Raw genomic sequence first — 27468 nt, forward strand, 5'->3', positions numbered from 1 at the left:
ACTGTTCCATATGTCATTTTAGATCTGATAGACAAAACATCTGAAAACATTAGGCCCGTGCTTCCTCTGGACTGGAGACTCCATCTCCATTTTCATCTTCATGACATGCCACTGTTTGTTATTGCAGAGCGAGAAACAGGATGTGAGGCGATGATTGCCAGTATCTGCCGACCATTTGAGATGAAACAAGCTGTGAGACAGTGTAGCTGGAAAAGAGCACATGCTCCTTGGAAAGCAGTTATTATTGTTAATTCATTATATGATGCTCCAATTAAAGTTCATCCCATATTTTTAGAAAAAACTGGATGAACTGACCACGTGAGGTGTTGCATGCAGTGAGAAACCTGTGGACAATTTTCACCTGTTGATTTGCTTTAGCTGTTTTTGCTAATTGGTTTGTTTTCAGGTCAACTTTAAGATGCAGTGTTTAAATCTAACGGCACGAGGATTTCTGTTGTCTCCACGAAACATTTGAACAAATCTCTGGTTAACACAACTCAGCATTACCTGCTAAAAATATCTCCCCCAACAGCTGGTAGAGTCCAAAATGAAGTTTTTTGGTCCATATTAACATAATAGCATCACACAGATACTGCACATTTGTCAGGTGCTCATCCATGATGAAAAACACTCAGACCAGTCCATCTGGCACCACATTCAAAGTTACTTAAAGGAGCAGTCCCCAACTCTCGGGCCATGGACTGGTCCCGGTCTGTGAGTCGTTGCGAGAGTTGAGGCTCGGGTTGACATTTATGGTTTTCAGGGTTTTTATTGTTTGTTTGTTTTTTAAATCGTTTTTATCATTAACTCAGGTTCCCTGGGTCTTTTCCTGTGCATCATGAATAAATGTTCGTTTTTTTTTTTTTTTTTTTTGGGTATCAGCACTGGTTTTATTTTGTTGTATTTATCTGCAACACTTTAAAGGCCGGTCCGTGAAAATATTGTTGGACAAAAACCGGTCCGTGGTGCAAAAAAGTTTGGGGACTGCTGACTAAAGTACTTTTTTTTTCCTCCTGAAAAGAAGGAGGAGAGGGACCTGCTTTGAACTTCAGCAGATCATGTTGACCAAATCTACATGCCTAAATTATCTGATCAGCTGCCATGTGATTGGCTGATCGGATATTTGCGTTGAAGCAGTTGAATGGTGTACTGACTGAAGTGGCCAGAGAATATGTTTATCTTCCTATTTTCAGAGGTGGGAAAAAGAAAACATCACCTAAACTGCCAGCTCAATTGACCGAGCAAAGACGTTGTATTAATGTTAAATTGTCATCTTCACTGTTGGAGTATTCAGCATTATATATTTGAACTTTGATGGTGACTGATTTTGTCATTTATGGTACGTAAACAAAAGTTAAAATTGTTAATGAGCTAACAGAAATAGTCTATCTGGACTGAGACAGGCTGACAGGAACCTGAAAGGACTTTCTGTTAAATCTGTTTAACAGATTAACTAAATTAAACTCACTGGTTTGATTAAGAACACTGTCAGGTGTCATTATCAGCTTCCAAGACTTGATTAATCCTGGACTAAAAGGAAAGACACTGAAGGCTTCCACAGAAAAACTTTGACTTGTTTATATTGTAAGATGAAGATGAAATGTGGACACAGACCTCACTCTTCTGCGTGGTTTCAGACTCTTGTCTTTAACTGTTTATCTCTCGCAGGATGGGAAGCTTTTAATGAGCAAGCAGGTTTTTTCCAGAGTGTATGTTTCCCTTGGACGCGCTCATGTGGTCCATGTGTTTTACCCGCTGGCACAACAAAGATACAAAGATGAATCAACAATGCTTTTGCTGTATATTTGATTTTCCTGTCATTTCAGCGCTTGTTATCCATTTGAGGCAGACTGAGGGATTTGTTACTGGGAGGATTTTGTGCAGTTTAGCGACTGATTGGCTGTCCACTTGGCATAGGACCAACGAGGGAGGCTGGCAAAAAAATAAAACCGATTATAAGCAAGTAGAGCAAATGTTAATTCATAGCTCATTGTGACATCGACAGACTTTGTTCCAGCAGCAACATCCAGAGACAGATTGAGGTTTAAATATAACAGCTGTGGGCTGATTTGGAGATAATTGTCTGTCATCTTAATTTCATGTTCAAGCTATTAACATCTTATGAGTGACGCTAAATTAGGCAAATCAGGTCTAAAAATAAAGAATCAACTTTAGTATGTTTAAAGAAATGTTTCCATCCGCTGGGATGCTACTGTATTAAAAAGCTGTGATTTCACACCGGGAAGGAAATCCAGTTCAGCAGACCATGCTGTGGAGATGTAGGTATGAAGGAAACTGGTGCTGCTTTGCCATCTTAGAGCTGAGCTGTTGGTAAAGTAGGCTAATCTTTATTATACTGTATCAACCAGCAGCTAATTGGCTTAGCTGGAGCTTATTCTGAACTCATCGCAGCACATGTTTCATGAACAGCCTGATGTGGTACGACTTTCCCTCCTGGAGCTTCAAGAAAGACATTTAGTGATTTTCCTGCACGTGGCTCAGTTCCCTATGTACACTCAGTTGTACTCGCCTATTTTTGGCTATTTGTTTAATATAATTTATTAATAAACGAACCGAAAGAGTCATTCAGCATTTTTTCACATACACATTAAAAAGTCAGGGGATTTCTGGTGAATAAAAAGAAAATAACCTTCTTGCTACTTGTTTAATTCAAACATTTTTGTATCAGGCATACCAAATATAACTTTGATTGTTAACAAGAGAAACACAACAAGTTTGTCTCCCTGAGTTTTCTTTTCATAACACTTCCTTTTCTGCACCGACCTCAAACAAGAAAAATTATCTGTCCGTTTTTGTTTTAGCTGAACTTTCTGTGCTGCAGCCTGAGTTCATCCATCTCTCCTGGCCAGACACGTACGCCTCGGCAGCCTGATTACAGGAGGCAGGTCGAGGAGATTCCTTAAAAAATCTGGGACAAACTCTATAAATGCTCCCAGTCTGGCCCCAGACGTCTGAATGAGGAAAGACTGGGAAGCCACAGACTTCACCTTGATTTAGTTTGCAGTAGCAAGACATGCTCCCTGGTGAAAGAAGGGGGATAAACAAGAACCTCAATCTTCATGCCGTGTTTTAATGACAGCGGGCAACTTGTTTGGAAATCATGTGATCATGCGAGCTTCTATGTAATGACAAAAGCCTGTCTGTCCTTTTACATCATCAGCACACCAGTAAAGTTACTGCATAAATCTGATTTTTTCTTCTCATTTCTGAATTGTAATATTAAAAGTGAAGTTTACACACTGAAGCTTATCTGGAGTCTCTTATCTTCACATACGTCTGATTGTATGTGAAGAACTGGGGAGGAATTTTCTTCAAAAACTCTGTAGCTACATCATCCATCGTTTATATTGTCGACTGTGCTTGTCATGAGTTGCGACAGGAAAAGGGAGATAATAAACGGACTGGTAGCCTGTTAATATGCTGCTCTGGTTTTTTTGCTTGTACTGAATAAGTGCTGTTGGACTACAACCCAAATTCACACACATTGATGCGGAGCTTTATCGAAGCTTTAAAGTCACTTTTAATGTATCACAGAAACACTGAAACACCAGTGGATTCCTGTAATCTGCTTTGTAGTTGGTTGGTAAAGGTTTTGCTTTGTCATGGAGAGACTAGTCAGTTTTGTGACATGAGCATTGGAATGCAACAATGCCAACTGAAATGGCTGTTTCAAGTTTTTATCAGCTAAATATTTGGCTGGTAGCGCGATACGAGCAACCAGCACTGCGGACTGGCAACGGGGAAAATGTTATTTTTGACAAACATGAAGTCTGTGTGTGTTTATTGTGTTTGTGTGTTTGTGTGTGAGATGAGTGAAGGAGGAATGAAAAAGGAGCATCCTCCCACACACAGCTGCCAAATCGAACAGCAGATCCGTCCTCGGCTGCTTGTTTGGCAAGAAAGATTTCAGGCGCTTTCTTAACTTTCTTAAGAAGCTGTGTTTACATGCAGTAACTATCTGTCACACACCGGCTCAGGTCTTCAGGTTTTATCAGGTTTTCTGTGGCATTGGGTTAATGGATTGATAGCACTTCCTGAGGCTGTTTGAGCAGCGATGAGTTGCTTTCATGTTCACGGAAAACTGATGGTGGTGCTAATGATGCTGCGTGTTAGCTGTAACAGTGTGAGAGCTGGATGTGGCCATGTTAGGAAGCCTGAGGTCTTTACTGTGAATCGATTTCAACATAGCCAGGTTATCTCGATGCTATCTGAATTTACTTACCATTCAATAGTCAAAGCGTTTATTGTCATGTGTGCACAGAAAAAGCATTTCTCTGTACAATGAACAAATAGATAAAATACAAATAGCATGGATAAATAAATGGAGACCAAAAAAATTGAATTTGAAAATAGATTTATGTGCAAAACAATGGCAATCAAAATAAGCGGTGACACAGTTCATAACTTCCCTTCAACTCATTCATGTCACCTAAAAGGTAAACCTGTTTCTCCATCACCTGTTCAGCTCTGATGATCCAGTAAGGACATCTCCTGGTTTCATCTTCATGTTTCCCTCTCACCAGATAACCAAACCATATCATGACCAGCAGCTTTTTTGCAGCTGTGGCTCCAGCAAACATCAGCTGATACTAGAAATTAATATTAAATAAATTCTAACAACAGCTGATCAAGCTTAAACGTGCTGCTGTTGTTTACCGCGACATCCGCTGGTTTCCTCTTTCTGGCGCAAAGTGGGCGATAAACAAACAAGAGAGAAAAGCCGATCAGCTGATCACTGATCACTTTCATGATTGAATGAGAGAAGAAGAGGCAGCTGTGCTCATAAAGACGCAGAATAAATCCAGCTTTGTGTCTTTTTTCATTGTAGCTGAAGTCCGGGACAAACTGTGTTCCTTTTCACCTCGATACGAAACGTGTAATATTTTCTCTGAATACGAGACGATTCCGTTTTTTAGGGGACGGGTCACGGTTGGCAACTCTACTAACTAACCTTATGAATAAAATAAAGTTCACTATCAGTAAAATCATAGCACCCACCAAGCTGTATAGAAACTCCGTCATGCTAGCCAGTACACAGTACGAGTTATTGTAACTGACGGTAAAAAGTCAGCAAAACGAAAATAAACTCCACCTAAACTTGGTTTATATCTGACCCAGATAGACTGCAGGTCATAACTTCTTACATGAAGTTCAGTTCACCTGACATTCGGACCGGCGGCTGCCTTGGGTCTCTCCTCCTCCTGCCTCCCCTCTCCCTCATCCACCTGGCCTCTTGTGGCAGCTCTGCCATAGCCACCACCAAACAACCAATCCACCACCTCTCATTGTTTATACTGTTATAAAAAAAATAAAAAATGAAACAAATCATTGGCGCATAAAAACGAAAAATCACCATCGGCCCACCGGCCAGTCCAGCTATGGTAGTAATATATAAATACACTTGTTTTTGACCTGGCGAGCTTTGACTCTGACCCTCTGCTGGCCATCAAAGGGAAGGCAGGTTTAAGGTAATTCAATGTTGGCCTCTCTCTTGACCTCTCTGTTTAGAGAGGACCTGGCGTCCACATATGTGGACATCACATTTTGGGTTGTCTAGACCAAAATACTAAATTTTGCTCTACAAGGGCCTGATATCCACTTAGGAGGACATTATACTGCCACTGTTCTATCGAGATTTACAACGAATGGCGTCTTATTTGGATCTCATTTTTCTCAGAAACAAAAAACATTAAAAAAACAAAGAACTTTTACTTTTGTACACTTTTATATTTTATAATTTTGGCATCCCATTTTAAAGTAGCCTTTTTTCTCATTTGTTGGATTTAATTTGATACGCTTTGATAGTTTCACATCTTTTTCTTTTTTTTCACTGACAAACCGACCTGGACCTTCCACCGTTTCATTGTTAGCTTGGTACAAGTAATGCTCTGAAGTAAAGGTCTAGATTCTTTGGCTTTACGCTGCTGTGATGCCTTTTGTTTCAGTGCTTTCAGCCTTTTGTTGCCTTTGTTCAGCCCTGTACAAACCACTACACTGTCTGAATTCAGCCAGAGCTGCTCAACCTGTAGGCAGATCCCAGAGGCAGCCGTTGAGCTCAGAGACCGGGAGGCCCTCACAAGTGTGAGTAATAGTTCTGAATTACAGTCACCGTCTGAAAGGCCGTCTGCGGCAGAAAGCTGCTGTGAACTCTCTGTAAAGAGTTTGAAAAACAGTGACTGGGTGTCTACCTCATGATATACTGAAGCTTAGGTGGGTGCCCACTGCTGAGCTCAACGTGGAGCTGCCATCCATCGAGTCCGGCCCGCTGGGCTGACAGAGTGTTGATAAAACTCAGACCCACAGAGAACGTCAGCGGCTGAACTGTTGTCTGATGCCAGACTTTCAGATCAAACTCCCTTAACTATTTGTTTGGTTGTTCCCATTTTTATTATGATTGAATAACAGCATGAGATACTGTATTGTTTATGCAACAATCAAACTGTGATACACGAGTGTGTGGTTTATTCCAGGATATGCAGAGGGATTAAAAGACACCCTGTGCTTCCAGTTTTTTTTCTCATGGATAAGGATCAGTGGTGCTTTGTGCAGTCAGATCCATTTTCAATCCATGTTTAGTGAGCCAGCGAGCTGCAGTCAGATGGATTTAAGGATGTTTTAAAATGTTGAGCCTTTGTTTTGCACAAAGATACACAGTTAAATATCTTACAATCTTATGTTGTGGGCTTTTTAAATGTCAGAGGGGCTGCAGACTGACTGCATGTATACTCAGGTTTGGCTTTGAAGGTGATTCCTTACAGGTTTAATGCTCCCTAAAAGAAAAGTCTTTAGAGTTTTGTTGTAAGCGAACATCTTAAACCACTGCACATTTCTAATGTTGTTTTAATATTCAGTTAGTATGTTAAAGTTTGTATAAGTAAGGACGTAATGATGAGTAATGATTGATTTTTTTAGCGACTGAAATAAATAAAGGAATAAATAATTTATATTATGGCTGAAATGTAAGAAAAATGCTAATGCAGTCATGAAATCAAACCAAGTTTATTCTCCAATTGGTGTTTTCAAAATGTTAAGCACTGTCCCTTCCACTGTGACCCCTCAGCACAGGTATTTAAACTGGTATTTTTTTCTCTTAAACTCTTCACTAAAGGTGCAATCATACCCAAAAATAAAAAATAAAAAATCATGTTACATCTCGGAAAACTCGTGTTGGAAATAACTGATTGTTAGAGGCTGAAAATGTACACAAGTAAAAGCTTGATAATTATTATAATTCATTATTCACATTTCATTTCAGAAGATTTTTTTATTGAATGATGATACACAGTGAATGTTTATCATGAAGGATGGTAAACAATGAAAGGATGACATATGTGTTTAGACACTGAAAGCTGGTAGGTTATAATGATGAACCAGGGAACCAGTGAAAAGTACTCTGCAGCACACTTAGCTTAGCATAAAGTCTGGAAGCAAAAAAACAATTTCTACCCATATAAATTAAATGAACGATAAATATTGTGTTAATTAAAGATAGAGCTGGGCTGGAATAGTTTGTCCACTTTAAGGATTCGTGCTAACCCTTCTCCTAGTTTTGAACAGTTGTTACATATTTACTCATTTCTTTTCAGTTCTTGTGTTATTTCCTGTGCTTTGCCTGTTCAGAGTGAGACTGTGCAGGTAAAGTAGATGATTCAACTCTGGGCAATGTGCTGTAAGCTCCACACATGTATGCACACCACACACTTGTGGTATGCACATAAGAAACACAAACCATGCACATTGCGTACAAAAATAATAATAATGTAAATACTGCGAATCCATGTACATGTTGTAATTACTCTAAAGGCTGCTCTTGTATCAGTGTAAATGACCCTGCTACAAGTGTATGTGTATATATATGTTGTGTGTATATTTTGTATATACATACGCATACTGTTTGGACTTTGGATTAGATGGCAAACTTTCATTGTTTTTAGTAATGTACTTTTCAATGACAGTCTGACTGAATGTAGCTTAATTTAAAAGGTAGTGAAGTTAAGCTGAAGCTCACATAACCAGCTATTGTGCATAATTGTGCAATAAAACTTTAATAAATGCAAGAAGGATGTTTCTGTGTTAATCGTCCACATCCAGCTGTCACCATCCAGTCACTGTCTGTGTCTTCTATCCGTGTTATTCCTGTCCTTCTGTGGAAGTGTGTCCGAATGCGTCTCAACATATTTAAATGTGCGGCTGTGATGTTTGTGTCTTGTGTTCCCTCCATCGCGGCGTGGCTCATTGAAACTGCATTGTCTTTCCAGGTGGCGAGCGTAACTGTGGAGTACATGAGCTGATCTGCGTCAGAAAAGGTAGGGCAGATCAGAGCTCTGGGAGGTTGACCTTTGACCCATGCACTGCACCTCCCCCTCCACCTGTCTGATCATTTATCACCACTGAAAAACATCTGTGTGTTTGTTTCTGGCTGTTTCAAGTCGCGTTTATTGTTGGTCTGCTGTACTCTTTCGTTCTGTGTGCTCACTGCTTGTTCATGGTGTTTGTAAAGCTTGTAAAAGGTGATCAGTTAGAATTATCTGATGTTGCATCTGTGATGTATAAACGCTTGTGACACAAGAAGTCGCCTTTTTATTTCTATAAAAGAATTCTTTTTTTTTAACAGGTGTGTTTGTCATAGTTAGCGTTTCCTTTATGTATGCCCAAGTTTCTAAGATGCTCCAATGTCATGATTTATGGTTTTACAGTATGCTAGCATCGTTTTGACACTGAACTAGATAAACTGTTGTCATGGCAGCCACACAGCAGTCATGATGTCACTTTTGCTGCGTGCTTTCATTTGTGATGGTAGCAATTTGCAGCCAGCTTTATTTCAAATGCAGTGAACAAAAATAATGCTTGCAGAGCTGTAGCATTTTAAACATTTGATGTGTTTGCAAAGGTTAAAGCTAAAAGCTAAAATGAGATACCCAATTATGGAATAATTACCTATAAATTATAACATCCGCTTGTTGCTCTGATAACAGAAGCATTTAAATTCCATTTTTATTTAACGAATTAATTTTTTTTTAAATATGCATGACAGATTTTTTTAATTAAATAATTAAAGCATTGAAAAAAACAATTCGCCCTTCCAGTACTCCAAGATGCCACGATAGGTTTACTTCTATTTCATATTAAGCAGTCAGCTGGTCACTCAGAAGTTCAGCTTTACCTCTAGTTAACACTTTGTTTTCATTGATCTAACACAGTTATTCACCGTAATATCACAAACAGATTGTATGTAATTGCAAACTTGACAATATTCAATTCCAAATTGATAGCAGACTGGCTCCATCTTATTTCCATTTTATTGCTGTCTCAGTGCACTAAAGCATTTTATTGTATGGGGAATGAAATGTTTAGAATAAATGCAAATAATGCTTAATTAGAATCCAAAAAATAATGTTTTGTTAAGCAACAACTATTAGATGGGATTTCAATGATACCAGATAACAAGTTACTGTAATTACATAATTGCATGTAAGGAAACACCAAAGTTAATGTTATTATAAAGTTATTACAAATTGGTTTTCTGTTCTCTGTTCTGTTTGTCTAAAGAATTTCAGTAATGAAATTGGGCGATTATTAATGTAATCAGGGAAGTCTTCATGTGGCGAGCAATTTTAATAATCTGAAATATTTTATTTACCATGTTGGTAAAGAAGTGGCAAAAAGTCATTGTAAAACTCTACGGTATTCAAGCGCAGGGATTTATTGTTCAGCATCTGGTGGGTGTAACCACAAGCTTTTCTTTGTTTATCTGCAGTCAGTGGTTTCTTTAAATGTAACTCACCGAAGGGAGCTACGAAACGTCAGAGCAGTGTCAGACGATAATATAAAAGTACATATATGTCGTTACACTGACTACATCATGCGTACATAAAAAATGGGAGGCAGGCCATGAAGGTTTGAGTGAAAGTATGTGTGTATTTGTTTATGACAGAATATGATGGGACATAAAAACAGCTTCTTGAACATTAGTTTAGATTTAGTGTTGGATGGTTCAGGCTTTCAGAGATTTAGGAGGAGAACGTCAGGGTTCCCCTGTATTTTTTAGAAACAAATAATAACGGCTAAGGAATAAGATGAGTTTGTAGCTGCCCAGTTTTACTCATATTTTTCTATAATTTTCATTATTAGAAAATAAAAACACTGTAGTTTGTATTCTGTAATCAAAGTTCTTGAACCAGTATTGTGCTGTAGTTATCAAAACAACAAATTACTACTTCTGCATTAATATCTTATTTGCATATGAAGAGCTTCTTTTCTTTTCTTTTTTAATAATGCTTCAATGTGCTGCTTCACTTTAATTGCATTGGAAAGGTTGTTGTTGTTCTTATTAAAGGTTATTATCACTGAATGAAAATCATATTTCAAAAATATAAATTAAGGCACTTAATTCATCTTTTAGAGCGAAACCTCTACATGCGTCTTTTAGCGCATTTTCCACACAAGTCTTGACGTCCAGGAGACGGTTTCACAATCAGTAAGGAAGCAACCGGAAACATTAGAAATGATGAAAGCAGAGTTTGAAATGAAACTCTGAACAAACTGATAAATGAGACTTCACCCATTTAAATGTCACCTGATACCATTTGCATCTTCTTGGTGGTTCTGTGAACATCATGGCTTTTGCCAACAAAGGGAAGTGACATTTAAAGGTTGGATATGACCTTTATAGTAATAGAAATCCTCACACTTGTGTCTTGGAAGAGGCTAAGGATTTAGCAGGGTGATACGTATGCTATCTACTAAGAGCTTTCACTGGATATATTTCTCTCATTTTTTATCCTTATATAACAAAGACATCAATTGATTTGGTGAAGAATATCGGAAGTGAGAGGATGTTGCAGGAAAAAAAAGAGAGAGGTGTGCACAGTGTTGCCTGAGGAAGCTCCTAAAGATCGATTACTTGGAGCCAAGAAGTGTGAAGGCTGTTTTTGTCTTTTTTGGGTTACCTAAAAGAAATCCAGGATGCTTATACCCTCCAATGCGTGGTTAACCTTAGTAATTATTTTTCACTGTCATATATTAATAACAAATCCTGCTCATAGTCATTTCTCGGTGAGCAGACATGGTTTGTTTTCGATGCAGCTCATATATTGACGTTCCTGACTTGCCAGATTTTTTATTTATTTATTTATTTTTTTGCATTTTTACACACTAATAAATCAAGTTAACTAGAAGAGCTGTAACTTGGCATGTTCAGTGAAAGTACCGAGTACTTCTCTTTTACCACAGCATACTCATGTTCATAAAGAAAGTATTTCAAACTAAAAAATAAATATGCACAAGTGATTGCAGAAGGTCCTGATCATGATGGAGGGGGCAGCTGAGTGGTCTGCTTGTAGAACTGTGTGTGTGTGTGTGTGCGTGGGTTTAATGTGGGTTTAATCCATTTGTTTGAAACTACCACAGGTGTATGTGTTGTGTGTTTGCATGTGTGTGGCTACTCTGTGGGTAATGTGCTTCAGAGTATGTGTGGGAGTTTGCATGGGAGCGCTGAGAGTGCTTATGAGCTGCCTGTGGAGTGTGTGGGTGTCTATGTGGATTTGAGGAGGTTTGGTTCTTGATGACAGTTGGCATGTGGACAGATCCGACTTTATCCAGCAATGTCCTCTTCCTCCTCCTGGAGCATCACGTGAGATGTAGTTCATCCACTGTGTCCTTTTAGAAAACCTGACATTGTAAAATGAAAGCCGAGGACGCCTCTGGCTCTTGCTGTCATTGCATTGAATGTTAAACTATTAAAAGGCTTTTCTGGTTGTAATTCTTGGTTCCCACTGGTGTGAAATGTTGGCAGCTACAGGAGTTTTATTTTAGACGAACATGAAAACTGTTGGATCTCCCCAACCAGGGAGGTGGTTGTCATCTTTTAACTGTTTTTTGAGGAGTTGAAGCCAATTGCTTTTCTTACACTGATTAAAGCGAAATGCAATTTTCATTGTGCCTTTTCTTTTGCATTCACCAGTGACTGGAGAATCAATTTTTAATTAAATCTAATTAAATCTCTGAATTACTGCTGATACGGAGTACCCATCCAATACCAGAATTAAATTGAGCTTTACTCCTCACTCTGAGAAGGATAATGGGAGCCATTCAGTTTTGCCTGAGGCAACATGAGGCATGGCTTAAACATTTCACACGACAAAATGTTAAATATGTGCATTACTCGTAAAACCTAATTTAGTTATTTTAGTAAAGCAGGATCAAGAAAAGTAAAAGAAAAACATTTTGCTCCACTCGTCACCAAAGATGGCCAGTAACGCGTTACTTGTAACGCGTTACTGTAATCTGATTACTTTTTTCAAGTAACGAGTAAAGTAAGGGATTACTATTGCAAAAACGGTAATTAGATTACCATTACTTTCCCGTTACTAAAACCGTGATTTTTTTGCGAGAATGTCTCATGACAGTGACGTAAGCGAGTGCGCCGTTAGTGACAACAGCTGTCTGCAGATCAACAATGGATCACATATCGATTGTGGGAGAGAGTATGAGCGTGCAGCGTTTAAAGCGTGGAAGTACTGACCTTACTTTGAGTTTGATTCCATAAAAAGTGACAAAAACATTAGTGTCCGTTGTGCGTGGGAAGAAAACTTCTTTTTACAGCGAAAAAAACCCTTAAACTTCCAAACAAGCACCGAGTAGCTACGACGTAATGGGAAACTCACAGAGAAAGTCGCGGATTCTTCAACTGACCGCGGCACACCTGCACCAGGGTAAACCTCCGCCTGCCCCACTCCTGCTTTACAGGTGAAAAAGCAACAGGACCGCTGAGTCTTTGACTTTATTTATTTTCTGCTGTGTTTTACTTGCATCTATTTGAAAGAGTGAGTGTAAACACAAAAAACATTTTATTTTATGTGCTGGAATGTGCAGAAAATAGGTTTAAATGTTAAACTAATTTATTCAAGTCAGAGAATGTTGCATATAATTAAATTTTTGCTTGATGCATAAAGTTAAAAGATTAAAACTGATAAAACAAGTTTAAAAAAGAGATTTTTCCATTTGATTACATTTTGTATGATGGATTATGTAGAAAATGTAGAATTGGGCTGAAAGATCTATCGCTTTATCACCTCTTCAGGTTGTAAATCGTGTTTTTAAAAAGTAACTAAGTAACTAAGTAATTAATTACTTTTGAAAATAAGTAATCAGTAAAGTAACGGGATTACTTTTTGGGGGAAGTAATCAGTAATTAGTTACTGATTACTTTTTTCAAGTAACTTGACCAACACTGCTCGTCACACAGAAGGAGCTCTACTTTGAGCTGTTGGAGAGGGAGGACTAACTCAAACACACGCTTGTTACAACTCAGACGTTGTACCTTAAAGCTGATTGGCTACCGCAGCAGAAGACCACACTGGATGCCACTTCTGTCATATGGGAACAGACACAGGAACTGAGAGTACATCTCACTCAGGCTCAACAAAAATGGACAGTAGATGAATGATTTGATCAGAAATCTGGCATCTCTTAGTACCAACTGAGCTTCATTTAAATGCGACAGTGTACCTGAGTAATTCTCCTAACCATATCCATCTCTTTATGACCAAACATTATGTATTTTCTGATGGCAATTTAATGCACCAGCCAAGTTCTAATCATCTCAATTTGGTTTCTTATACATAGCAATGAAGACACTGCACTCAAATGGCCTCCATAGGCATCAGGTCTCAATACAATAAAGCACCTTTGGGATGTGGTAGAATCGGGGGGGTCACATAATGGATGTGTTGCCTATAAATCTGCATGCTGTCATGATAGCTGCTAATCTATGCCATTAAGGAATAATACAGCTCTGAGGGTAAAATTCAATTCAATTTTATTTATACAGCGCCAAATCACAACAACAGTCGCCTCAAGGAAAAACTTTTGACAGGAAGAAACTTCCAGCAGAACCAGGCTCAGGGAGGGGCGGGGCCATCTGCTGTGACCGGTTGGGGAGAGAGAAGGAAGACAGGATAAAGACATGCTGTGGAAGAGAGACAGAGATTAATAACAAGTATGATTCAGTGCAGAGAGGTCTATTAAAACCATCTGAAGAGGTCTGACGGTGTACCTGATGAAGTGGCTGGTTGTATATACATATATGTAGCTAATGAATTCATTATCAGAACGATATTCGATCCAAATATAGAATCACAGGATTTCTCTTCTTTTGTAAACATGTAAGGGAGCACAGCTGTGGGTGAGCCTGTGACCCACAAAGTGTTGCAGTATTTATATATTTGCAGCATTATAATCTGTGGTGTCATTTCTGGGGGGGGGGGAATCACTATTAAGAGGTTTTATTTTCCATTAACAGAGACATCTGTTAATTGCATAAAATCTTTCTCAGTTTGTGAAAACTGCACATACAAGTTTTTGTATTTTTCTGATACTCATATTTCTCTAAATTTAATTAGGAATTTAATCCTGAACTGATTTCATTGATCTGTTGCCATGAGGAGGAAAGTATGAGTTATGCTGCAGGAAATGCCAAATATGTGTATTTTCTAAAGTACTTGGTTGTTAATTCACTTCACACATTAATTTTCAAAAAGTGGCTCTTTTTAAAGGTGTTCGGTACATTTTATAGCTGTTACAGGGTTCCTTTCCCACATAATTGTTCTCTGTGCTTCTTGTGTAACATAGTCGGTTATTGTTTAATCGTCCGGTGAGTCATCAGTCAGTCCCACACACGGGGCTATTCTCAGTATTTTAATGGAATCTGGCTTATTTGGTGAAGTAAGTCCAACAGGAAAATGATAAATGATGTTAGACAGCTTATACCACACAGCACCCACACTTTCACACAGCACCAGTTTTGCTGTGGAATTAAAAAAACATTTTCTTTGATGAAATATTTTGTTTTGTTTTTTAGCAGATGAAAGAAGTATGATGCAGTTTATGTGTAGATAAAATAAAAATATATAGTAGTTTGAAGTCAGGAGTGAAACTCACTGTAGATCTCCACGATTTAATATTCTTTTCCCTGTTTGAGGCATTTGGGGAATTATACAGAGCAGGATCCCTCCCGCTCCATCTGTGCTGTGAATAATTCAGTCAACAGTGAGAAGCTGGTACAGTGTGAGCAGACAGACATTCCCATGAGAGAACGCCTCCTGCTCCCTTAGCGCCGTGCGACCAGACACTGAAAGCTACCAACAATAATCGGCTCATTACAGACAAAGAGGACAACAAAATTAAAATCTGCCAAATTTCCTGACATGCACACATGTTTTAAGGCTAACAGACGAGTATCAGGTGGAAATAAGCACACGGCAGGTTATGTAACTGTCTTCTGCTTCTTTAGATGTGAAAGAGTCTGGTTGTTTTGTGTAGCAGTCTTGTTGTTAAAGCAACAATTACTTAAGCTTAACTGGGACGATGTTATGCGTAAAATAAGCTCCAGATCTGTATTTTTCATTTTGAACTCTAAAAGAGTAGATTTGCATGATTCAGAGTTCAATAAACATCTGGATTTAACTTGTACTGGGCCTTTATGCAGCATTGTGAAGTCCTTTTTGAAAGCCTTCAGATAAGAGTTTACTCGTTGCCACATACATATTTTGAAAGTTTATGTCAGGAACGAGGAGAGGAACTGACTGCTAACAACTTGTCAATAACAAATTAATCACAAGTCATGAGAGCACATCACAGATAATCCTCCTTTCTGAAACAGAATGATCAAAATTTACAAAATGGTCTCATTGTTTTTATTCAGTCCAACCCAGAAAAGTCACTGAGGCCATAAACGCATCAGGAAAGTGTTTAAAGTCTAGGAGCTGTTTCCCTAAAGACCTATATAGAGCTGGAAGGCTCTTTGCATCCAAAACTGTCGCCCTCAGTCTCCCGTCCATCAACCCGAGTCAGTTGCGGCAGACGGTGCCTCTCCCTGAGCCTTCTTCTGGTTCTGCTGGAGGTTTCTTCCTGTTAAAGGGAGTTTTTAGTTCCCACTGTTGCCAAGTGCTTGCTTAGAGGCAGTTTTCTGATTGTTAGGGTTGTCTCTGTATTATTGTGGGGTCTTTACCTAACAGTATAAAATACCTCGAGGTGACTGTGCTTTATAAATAAAGACTGAATTTAACTACAGGTTGTCGGTGTCTGCCTTTCAACACACCTTTTTCTGATTGCTGTGCTTTGTAAACCAATGGTTTGAAAAACTGGTGGGCGGGGCTTCCATGCTCACAAACATTGATAGTAAGCAAGTAGTAAGTACATGTGGTGATCTCATTATTAGATGCTTTGGCCCTCTTTAATATGAACACCACCACCTGTCTAAGATGGAAATAAACACCAGCTTGAAAAAACTAAAAAAAAAACTTAAAATTGGTAAAAAGATTTGTTTTAACTGGTAAGATGATTCCCAGTGATGACAAAATACGATCGACCAGCTCATTCTTGGCTGTAGGAATGATGTTAAGTTGATGCAGAGTTCTGTCACTGGTGTAGGCCGTAAAATGGGAAATAAACCCCACTGCCTGTCGCTGCGTCTGAGGAGATGCACCTATCAGTTAGTGTTAAAGCACATTGATTAATTTTGCTTGTCAAAGCCACTGGGGTTAACAACTTCCTGGCAGAAACTCTGATCAGTGTAAAATATTACAAAAGTAAGGACAAGCATAATAGTTCCCCTTTAAAAGAACAGATGTATTTTTCCTTCAAACCTGGAATGAACCTGGTTTTATTCAATCTTGACAAACACACAATAGACTGAAACCAGTGCAAGTTCTTTCCTCTTGGTGCCACTAATGGCTAAAACCAGTTAATTGTTACAGCCATTATATTGGAATTAAAAACAGAGAACCAGTCATCATTGCCACTAATGGAGAAACACGTCTTCTAAGTACTTTCTTGCCAGATGGGCTCATTATCTCCCATTTGTAAGAAAGGCAGCAGCTTGGTTTAATTGAACAAAATGGACTTTTACATGTAGAGCTGCATTCATCATGGTAAATGAGCTCAGCAGTAATCTAAAGTCTCCCATTGCACTTGAAAACCTGTTCCATCTCTCCACTTTTGTGACTGTGCATGAAATATTGTAAAGCAAGTGCTTCTCAGGCGTTTATTCTTTTACGTATTGGCTGCTGCTGAGTACCTCTGCCACCCCATCATTCATGGGCGTATGTCAGTACACCCATGATTCTTTGGGTCAAATAAATTATTATGTATGACTGGTGAAAGATGTGTATCCACATACATTGAAAAAAAATAGGTGGACTGTTCTTTACAGACCCAGACCTAGTGCTGCATTTTTTATTTTACTCTGCACAACTTTTCCCGCAATTACAGTTTAGTTATTTTAATCAGCATTTTCTTTTGTTTTTACAGTAGCCAGTGTTTGTACACAGGAAATACAAGCTAGTTGCATGCATTGTAACTCATATAGAGGCATCCAAAGAAACAAGTCAGGGAAACGGAGAAAAGACACTAAAGTAGCGTAATAGTTGTATCAAAGTTTATTGCATTGAATTTTAATGCATGCTGGCTTTTACATTTTGGATTTTTGTTTGAGGAAATGTTCTCTAAATGGACCTCCTTGATCTGTATTTGAATGATGATGTAGATGATAGATGTAGCTTTTAGATCTGAAGTCAAGTTGACGCAAAATGGCCTTAAACCTGCATTCTTTATAACGACCACCAGGGGGCGATGACTGAGGTTGCAAACACGGGTTCTGATGCTATAGAAGAATATGGGAACTGTTTTATTGATGATTTGATGGGCTCGGTCACTCCATTCTGATCATATCAAACATGTTAAGTTCATTTTATGTGTTTATGTGTATGTGGATTATACGTATCACTAGGATTATCTAGGATATATTATAGGTTGTGGGTTCACAGTAAAATTTACAACGCACCAGTCACCTTTGGTTTTAAAGCACCAAAATGGAACCAGTGAAAATACTCATCCTGAAGCTTCTTAATGACATTCAAAAACAGATGGATCCTACCACAGCAGCTGGATCTATCTTTTATACATCTATAAGTAACGATGCCATTGGTTGCATAATGTGAAACAGGAGCCAGGTGTAGGTGTAGCATGTTAAACCCTTTCAAGTTTTGGAAAGAACATTGAACATTTATTTCTCATTCACTGCATCCTGGGATCTAAATTCTTCTCACCATCACCACTGTGCACCACTCTGTATGCTCACCAGTATTCAGGTGGATGACAGAAAGTATACAGACTGCTGCTAAAGTTTTCTTTCTGTCACAAACTTTCTCTGTGTATGAAGTGTTTGAGCGAGCAGCTTTCAGAGGTAAAATCCCCTGTTCTTCCCCACATGTTCTGAATGCAAAGCAATTCTGCAGCACTGAGGAAACATTTGATTCCATTAGACACCACACTGAATCTGCTGGTTTTATCATCCATTGATCTGTTCACCACAACCAGCAGCCTCTTTGCAAAGTTCTGTAGTGTAAGACATAATCATTCTGTAAGAACATGCGTCATACTTATTAAAAATGGCTTTAATGAGTGCCTTTATTGGCTTTAATAGGCGCTTTACTTCCATTGTAGTGTTTATTGTCTAATAGCACTTTTGGTTAGCACAGCTGCAGTCTGTTGTGTCACTAAGATGGTTGATCTACAGTATCAGGCATCATAGCTGAGACAATTGGGAATGTTTCTCGTTATGCTGGGGAAAAAGTATTAATTGTCCCTCATTTTAAATTTTGACTTCAGCGAGATTTTGGGATTAGTTTAGCTTGTTAACAGGATTATTCAAAACTGTGTTTCATAAACATTTCAGTAGAAATCTGGCTCGGCCCTGCTTAGAGCTGACTAACCTTTGAAGTTGATCTGGATCCAGACACCTTTAAAATGGCTCTTTATCATCTTTATCATCAAAACCTTTAAAAGTTCCATTTTTTTCCCCTTTAGTTGACAAAACAGAGGATGAGCAACAAAATGAGGAGGAGAAAATGGTCAGGGGTGGATTTGTTGCCAGAGAGTTGCCAAACAGAAGTTGGCATTTTAAACCATATCTGTCACGGTTCGGCATGGCAAACCGTGGGGGGTGTGGGGAAGGAGGACCCAGGCGCGGTGCTCTATGTACAAGCAGTGCGTTTATTTACAGTGATGGAACTGATACACAACAATAATACATCCCCGTGTGCTCCCGACTTCCACTCCGTGTCTTCTCCCCGTGTTTGTGCCCATGTGTCTGCTCCCTCGTGCCAGTGCACTCTGTGTCTGCTGCCCTCTCATCCAGCAATCCTTCCTGGGAAAATAGGGGCAGTAGTTAGTACCCTCAGTTCACTTGGTAAGCTCACACTCACAAACAGACCAGCTGGAGAACTGACGGGAAGTCTCACGAAATGATCCCACGTCGGTGGGAGCTCCAAGACTCTTAAGTAGCTCCCCCGACGAGGCCTGATCAGCAGCAGGTGTGTGGCTTCGGGTGTGGCCAGTCCGCCAGCAGGGCCACACCCACCAGGCCTGAAGGCGCCCGCAGAAACACACACACACACACACACACACACACACACACACACACACACACACACACACACACACACACACACACACACACAAGCAGGGATAACGAGGGACAGCAATACAAAATATATATTATAATATTAGTCCATAACTGCTCAGGGATCCTGGGTCGCTCAGACCCAGGATCCCTGACAATATCTAAAAAATATACACTTATCAAATACTTCATTTTTTACACTGTGCTACAACCTTGTGTTGTCAGCTAGGTGAATTTAGAGTTCACCCAGCACCTCGTAGGTTTGAAGCATGAATTCTGTAAACCCTCCAAAATAAGTGACACAATTACCAGAATAACCAGAATACGACACATGAGTTGTGCTTGCAACATGTTGGCAATGTAAAAGCCATTGTCTGTGCAATTGCCTTGTGATTGAACGACTGTTTTACGCTCAACATCTTGATGACCAGCGGGTTGCTGCAACTACATGCAGGTGGTTGTTGAAAGCAAAAAAAATTCAACACATTCACTGGTCAACCACCTATTTTTTTCCATTGTTGCATGGAGGTTTCCATCCTTGTATTGTCCGTGTTTTTATATTTAACAGTTATAACCGCTCACTTCAGCCAGACAGTCCAACAAGTGAAGTGAACCCTCTGGTTACAGATGAGTTGTCCTTAGTGAAATGCTAAAAAAATCTTCTGAACTGGCTGCAGGTGGTGACAGCAGGTCTCTGAAGGCTGATTGCAGCTAAATCTTTAATGTAAGCACAGTAAAAAAGTGGTTTAGGACAAAGATGATAGGCTTATTTGATCACTTTGATGCCACTGATGGAGAGAATAGAAAAGCATCCTGACGTTTAACCGTCTGTGATGGCCTTGCACCTCCATCCTGATGTCATAAGGTCATACATGTAGCTGAAGGTCATGCATTTATATTGTCACCAGTGCAGTCAGGATACATGTATCACCTGGGCCGGTTCATTCTGGCGTAACAAAGCCTCGCTAATGATGTTTGTGTCCAGACCTAACTGGATCTCCTGATGTGCGGCACTCAGTGCTGCCTTTAATGAGATCTGACTCGCCCGTGCGTCTGGGGGTCCGTGTGATGCTGCACCTGAACCTGTCACTATGGCAACCAACAGGTTGCGTTTCTACAGTGACACAACCCCTCTGAGTGTCTCCTTCACTCCGGTTTCTTTGCCTCTGTGTCTCTCATCTGCATTGTTTGTAGAAGTGTTTTTTTGTCAGATGCTAAATACTGACACAGTACAGATGTTTTTTCTGCATTGTACCCAGCGAAGGTTTCAGCTGGAGCCAAGATGTGTTCTAACTGTACAACTAAGATGTTTGTGAATGTGGACATTAGTCATTTGTTTTTATTTTTAACAACTGGTTAATGTAATTTGTGGTCGTTTTCAAAAAAGTAACATATATCACACGTTACTTAATAACTAATCTAAAAATTATTTATTATGGGTTTTTTTTTCTCTACTCACCAAGAGGACCTGAAATGTTTTATAATTATGAGTGAAAAGCATAAAGATTAATCTTAGGCTAACTTCAGTCTCTTAGTCCTACACACTGACAGGATTCCTTATTTTGAAACACATGAAAAACTCTGTCAATGTGGAAAAGTAAAAAGTCAGATGTCACGTCGATTTTATTGTAGAAATAGATATAGATAGAAATTGAGAGTTGAAGTTGGACTGCTTTTTTTTGGCACTTATTCTGTTCCCTGTTAAATATTTGGCTCATACATTCATCTGTAACATCACTCTACATTCTTTGCTGCTGGCTTTGTGTTCACCTGCTGATTTTGCAGATGTTTTGCAAAGAGGTGATGTCCTGTTAGCATTAGAGGATAGTTGTGTTGTTTCTGGCCTGGACCCAGGTTTCACTTAACTGTCACTTCTTCTGAATATTTTTATTTAGCTCAGAAAAAGTGAAAGCGGGTGTGAATAAATTATTACCATTATTACCATTTCTTACAACATGACAACCTACTACATTCGATTTAAGGCTAAAAACAGCTTAAGTAGTCACGTTTTGATATTTAAAAATGCATATTTGTTTTCTAGTCTCTCCAGAGGTGCTGGGGTTTCTGACAGCCATCGGACTCTTCATCATCCTCATGACTTTCCTGTTTTGGTACCTCAACAATAAGTTGGCACTAGAGAACCCAGGAAGCCTTCAGTGCCTTGATGAATTCAGGAAAACCACTGAGCTGCAAGGTGAGCATGCATAAATTTAAAATGAAAGCACATTCGGTTGTCTTTCTTTCACATCTGATTTTCTTTAGTGCCTTTGATCCCAGCACGAGGCCCTGCCTCTGCATGGAGGCATTTTCCACTGACACTGGCCTTTCTCAGCCCATGCCGGGATTACTGTTACTGACAGCTGTAGGACTGTTTACTTGTCATCTGCCCACGGGGGCTTCAAAGGTTTAAAAGGTTGGTGCCCCCCGGGAGCCCACACGGGGAGTTTGCTCGACTCAGAGAAGCCATCTGCAGAAAACAAAGGCAGGCAGTGTAACGCAGCAAAGTGACTAATCTCAATGACCTTCTGTGTGGACAGATTTGGAACAGTGGCTGTTTTGACAGACACATGAGACAAATATTTGAGTTCGAATTGTTACCGGTCTGTTGAAAAAACAGTTTACAGTTTCCTGATTCTGTTTGTTAAAGATGTATGTATTGAAGACTGCATGTTGTAAGTGGGAATGTATGTTGAGTTAGTGGGAAGGTTTGCAGAGCAACCACGGATTGGGTTATTTTAAAAGCTGTGCTGCCTCCTGCTGGAAAAAATACAAAGCTACAGTGAGAGAAAACTAGCTTCCTGACTTCGCTTACTGCTCTGATCAGCTACATTTTTATTCTCTGCTTTATTGTGTTTCTTTCCCTAATTTTAATTATCCCCTCACTGAGCATCTGCATCACATTGAGAAATACCTTCTTCTAATTGAGAGGACGTGTAACTAACTATAGTCTTTAAGTGACCACTTAGAGCAGGGATGTTCAACTCCAGGCCTCAAGGGCCGGTGTCCTGCAGGCTTTAGATATCACACCTAAATCAAATGATTAGGTCATTATCAGACCTTTGGAGAACTTCAAGACATGTTGAGAAGGTAATTTGGCCATTTAAATGAGCTGTGTTGGATCAAGGACACATCTGAAACCTGCAGGACACCGGCCCTCGAGGCCTGACTTAGAGTTTGAATATTTAAGGATGGCAAAGATAAAAAAAAAGTCTTTTATGTTTTCCATGAATAGTTTTCAGCTGTGTAACAACTGTGCACAGAGCACCATGGCAGCTTCATTATTGGAAATAATCTTCATTACTGTTTAAACAGCCTCCACTGTGACTTCAGGTTGCTGCACACGTTCAAAGTTTAGACTATTGAAAGTCTTGGTTCACTCAATCTCAATCTGTCCTCCGTGTGGAATCACACGTTTGCCTGTTTAAGGGTCTCTTAAATGGTATTGTGAAAACGCAGCAGCTTTTATTGAGACGCCCTCGCCTGCCTGCAGTGGAAGGCAAATTGGCTCTGGCAATTTGTGCTTTTGTGTTCAGATCACGTCCATTAGCTTTTGTAAAACACACCTGTTACAAATCTATCCAGTTTCTTTTCAACCTTTGTAGTAGTTTCAAAACGTGTCACCTGTTCAGCTTTTAAAACAACAAAAATCTCATTTTGGCGCGTAGGAATGGGGCGTAGGAGAACACCTGGAGAATATCTCATCCGCCGTTGGCCAGGCTGCCAGTCTGTCACGGCACAGCTAATAAATACATTTGGAAGCTCTTTTTTAAAAGCATTGATGAAAGCATGTTGTTGTTGTGACTCAAAAGGCATTAATTGAAAGTTGCATGATTGTTGCTGGATTGATACAACCAAAGCAGGTGAGCAGATTTGGCTAACCATCAGTTAACCGAACTAAATGAGTTTATGCATTTGACAAATTTATGACTCGTTTAAAGGATGCTTTAGTCCATAAATGCTATCGAATTTAGAAGAGATTTAAATTTAATATGTGATGAAGAAAGAGTCGCATTGAGTGATAATTCCAGTAGAAATGTTGTAGAACCACTTGGCAAGATAAACAAGAAAACCCATAAGAGTATATGACATCAGAGTAAATGACACACAGACTGAAAACACAAGCAGAATTTTAAACATCTTGTAAATTTCTCTGAATTCAGTCACTACATCACGCTGGATGTGTGATGGAGGTAATTTGGTGGAGGAGAAACCAAAAGGAGAGAGTAACATCGCAGGATGAGGGTGCAGATGTTCCTTTTTAATCACAGGGCTCTTCTGTTTTCACTGCAGTTACTTATCAAAGGCTTTTCTGAGCGATCACGAGCTTTCTGTTCAGAATGATCCAATAAGCTACAGCTGCCAGAACCAGTGCAATGATTTTTTCCCTCATTGATTTTATCTGTTGTTTCCACCCATACAGTGTTTATTTTTATATATAAAAAGATGCTTCTTAAAGTGAAGCCAAAGTAAAATTGTCTTAAACCTGAATTCCATCTAATAGCCAGCAGGGGGCATCTCCTCTGGTTTCAAAATGCTGTCTATGGAAGGACATCCCATCAGATCAGCAAACATGTAGTGCTTACAAAACCTATTAGACCATCACCCAGTGTGAGGTTTAATCCTCAGATGTTCTAAATTAACAGTATTGGTGATTCTCAAAATCAATTTTATGTTTTTGTAATGGTTACTCCACCAGTGTGTGCAAGCTCTTTAATCATATTCTTTCATGCTAAAATATAAGTATTGTTGTTATCCAAACATTTTCAATTTTACTCTTTTAGAAACAGCAGAAAAACAAAGTAATGCACATTATTAGTTTTTGATTAAGATGCCAGATTTTCCATCATTTATTTGCTTTCTTGAACAGAAAAATTACTTTTGGTTTTTGTCCGCTCAGATTTGGGTGTTAAAACAAGAATTCACTTTGTTTTTTACCTGATAAATATCATTTTTATTTTAAACAGCTTTTTAAATAACTTGTGTTTTCTTGCTTTTATGACAGGCGGTCTAATAAATGTACCAAACACTCGACCTGATGAGCTTATAGACTTAATCTCTTGTTTAAAGCCTTATTAAATACAGTGCAATGTTCATTTTGCAAATTATGAACTTCATCGACCTTCATTCAGCTACATTCAAATCCTTCACGATGTCCTTCAACCTTTTGAGCCTGTCATCATCCACTTTTGTCATCTTCTGTGGGTTTTTTTCAGCTCTTCCAGTGAATGCTTCCTTTTATTTTTTAAAAAAATGTACTAGTTTGTTGATTTGGTCACTTCTAAAGGTTCTTTGTTTTTGTTTTGTTTTTTCAATTGAATGATTAACGGCCTCCCTCACTTGATTGGACATCTCTTTGGGTCTCATATTGAGAGCTCCAGGAGACAGGTAGTTCCAGATCTTTTATCAACATAATTTTTATTTCTATAACGAGGTAACGGGCCTCACATGGCCATAAAACAGTCAGTCAGTAGTCAAGTTACTTTTAAGCCCCTCAAAATGTGTGACTGTGTATAAAACTTCCTCAGATAAAGCCAGCAAATTCCTAAAAATACCTCTAATTAATGCTAAAAGTCTTCAGTTCAATCACACCACGATTGTTTTTGTTTTAATTTAATATACACTGTGTGTGTCGAATCATGTCTGAAACAGTTTTTGTGATATATAAGACAGTGTGGAGGGAAATGATTGTGGAACTGACTGTATTGTCCTCTATCCCCAAACAGATAAGGTCTACTCCGACGCTGACTTGCAGGCTTCATCGTCAGACAGCGAGGATGAACTGATGGGTCAGTATCAGGAAGCGGTCAGCCGCTCCCAGGGCCTCAGAGGAGGAGCCAAGGTGTCCTCTAATGCCAAGCACACTGGAGGATTCAGCTGGGAGAGCCGGCAGAAGTACAGCCCGCTTACTGCTGATTATGATGGCTACAGCAGTGAAGCCTCAGCTGATGATGGTGGGTCCTCCCACATTTGACCGTCTTGTATGTTTTCCGTGTATCCACAGATTTGACACAGTGAGAAGTTCAGATATTTCCTTCATATCACCTCAGGGAGTTTTAGTTAAATGCTCACAGTCCTCTGCAGCTCTGTACCAACAAACACAAGAACACCATATGTGTAACACACACACTTACACACACTGTCAGTTAATCTAGAGAGGTGATCAAAGCGAGGCTGCCGTTCAGCACACTCTCCGTGGGAGGGTTGTGAAACAGTCAACTGTCTGTACAATGTGCACAGCCGCAGCCTCGCACTCTTCCTTCTTTTTTTATAACACGTCTATGTTTCCCTTCTGCCCGACTCGCCATCGCTGCGATTGTTCTTCACCCTTGTCGAGGTGGGTTCAGTCACAGAAGAGCGCTGGCACTGACCTCCTTGGATTAGTTTGTTATTCATCTGACACGTTATTGGCCAAGAAGCATATCGTGTTGATTTAACGCTATACAAAAAGCCACTCTTGACTTTCTCCTCAGTAAATGTTTACCCAACTTTATGCTTAAAAAATAGCTTTGCATGGCATAAATGACAAGACTGGCTCTGCCTAAAATGAAGAGACTGTGCATGTCAACACTTACAATGGATGTTTTTTAAGCTCGTGGCTTCCTGAGGTGCTTCTTTCACCTCTATATCCAGCCTGCCATCTAACCCTGTAAGAACCATCCTACACTATGCCCCTAAATGTGAAACTAGCCCTTTAGGGAAAGCAAATAAGCAAATGTATCTGTTGCATAGAGAAGAAAACTGTTACAAGGAATGTCAAATTCATCTAAAAGTCCCCGATTGACCTGTTTTTCCATCCTGCAGAAATATATCGGCAGTGCTGTTGTTGCCTGTTTTCGTCACACCCAGACAGGAATGCTTGTGTCTGACAGTATTTTTCAAAGACAAAAACAATCTAGTCTTTGCCAGGGTCCTTGATTGGTGAATCACGTCTGAACCAGTTTTTGTGTTATATAAGACAGTGGGTTCAAGTGCCGGGTGTCTGGCACAGTCTATTTAAAGCCGCGTTTGAATGCGTAGCTGGGAGAGAAGTAGTACATGGCGTGCTTCTGACTCCATTAGCAGAGAGGCAACGGGCTGCACAAGGTTGTTGTTGAAGAAAAGCAGAGCGTCTCCTGATATCCACTAGATGGTCTCTGTTATCTTCAGATGATGCTTTGAATTTTTAGGTCACTATAGAAAATAATCCCACATGGGGAAATGAGTGCTATTCAGTAATATTATACTCCAGGATTTTCAGGTAACTCTTACTAGCAAAACTTTAGAATGAATTTATGTTTAATCTGCCTTCATTTAGAGACACGAAGGAGCCAACTAGAGAATATTGTCCCAAAGGTAATTATTGAAATCTGAATTTTGTTTCTGGTGCCTCAAATGTAAATGTCAGTGCAGTATTTCCTTTGCAGCTGTGATGCTTTAAAGCTTACTTTGAAAATACTGCACTACATGCACTACATGTACTCACTGGCCACATACACCTTACTGCGCCTTAACTCTTCATAGTTCAAATTCAAAGATGCGCTGAAAACATTCCTCTAAGATTGACACGATAGCATCACACAGTTGCTGCACATGTGTTGACTTCACATCCATGATCTCTTGTTCCACCACATCCAAGTGCTGCTCTATTTGATTGAGGTCTGGTGACTGTGGAGGCCATTAGAGTACAGTGAACTCACTGTCATGTTCAAGAAGCCAAGTTTGAGATGGTTTCAGCTTTGTGACGTGACCTGTTATCAGAAAATGATTACATTGTGCTCATAAAGGAGTGACAATAATCAGGGAGGCTGTAGACTCAAACAATGCTCAGTTGGTTCTAAGGAGCCCAAAGTGTCAGGACAATGTCCGCCACTCTCCAGTTTGCCTCCCAGCCATTCTCTACCTGCTCAGCCATGTCTACGCCCACCTGGACAAACTGACGTGCACTGTGGGAATCATGTTTTTTGAACTTCTCCAGTGCTTTCAGGCCAGCTCTACTGGTGATAAAT

General features: G+C 39.5%; 1 protein-coding gene across 2 annotated transcripts in view; it reads left to right on the forward strand.

Annotated features, from left to right (window-relative positions):
* The first annotated feature begins 8287 nt into the window (after positions 1–8287).
* Positions 8288–27468, forward strand: part of syt14a (synaptotagmin XIVa) — a 39183-nt gene continuing 20002 nt past the window's right edge. For both annotated transcript variants that reach the window (XM_085391195.1, XM_085391194.1), the window contains exons 1-3: positions 8288–8327; positions 21525–21677; positions 25207–25434. In XM_085391195.1, coding sequence (XP_085247321.1) covers positions 21578–21677; positions 25207–25434 — 328 coding nt within the window. In that variant the 5' untranslated portion in view covers positions 8288–8327; positions 21525–21577. The remainder of the gene's footprint in view (positions 8328–21524; positions 21678–25206; positions 25435–27468) is intronic.

This window comes from Rhamphochromis longiceps, linkage group LG19 (assembly GCF_057381845.1).
Source record: "Rhamphochromis longiceps isolate RC_006_pf linkage group LG19, R_longiceps_female_GT1.1, whole genome shotgun sequence".
In the NCBI taxonomy this organism is placed as follows: Eukaryota; Metazoa; Chordata; class Actinopteri; order Cichliformes; family Cichlidae; genus Rhamphochromis; species Rhamphochromis longiceps.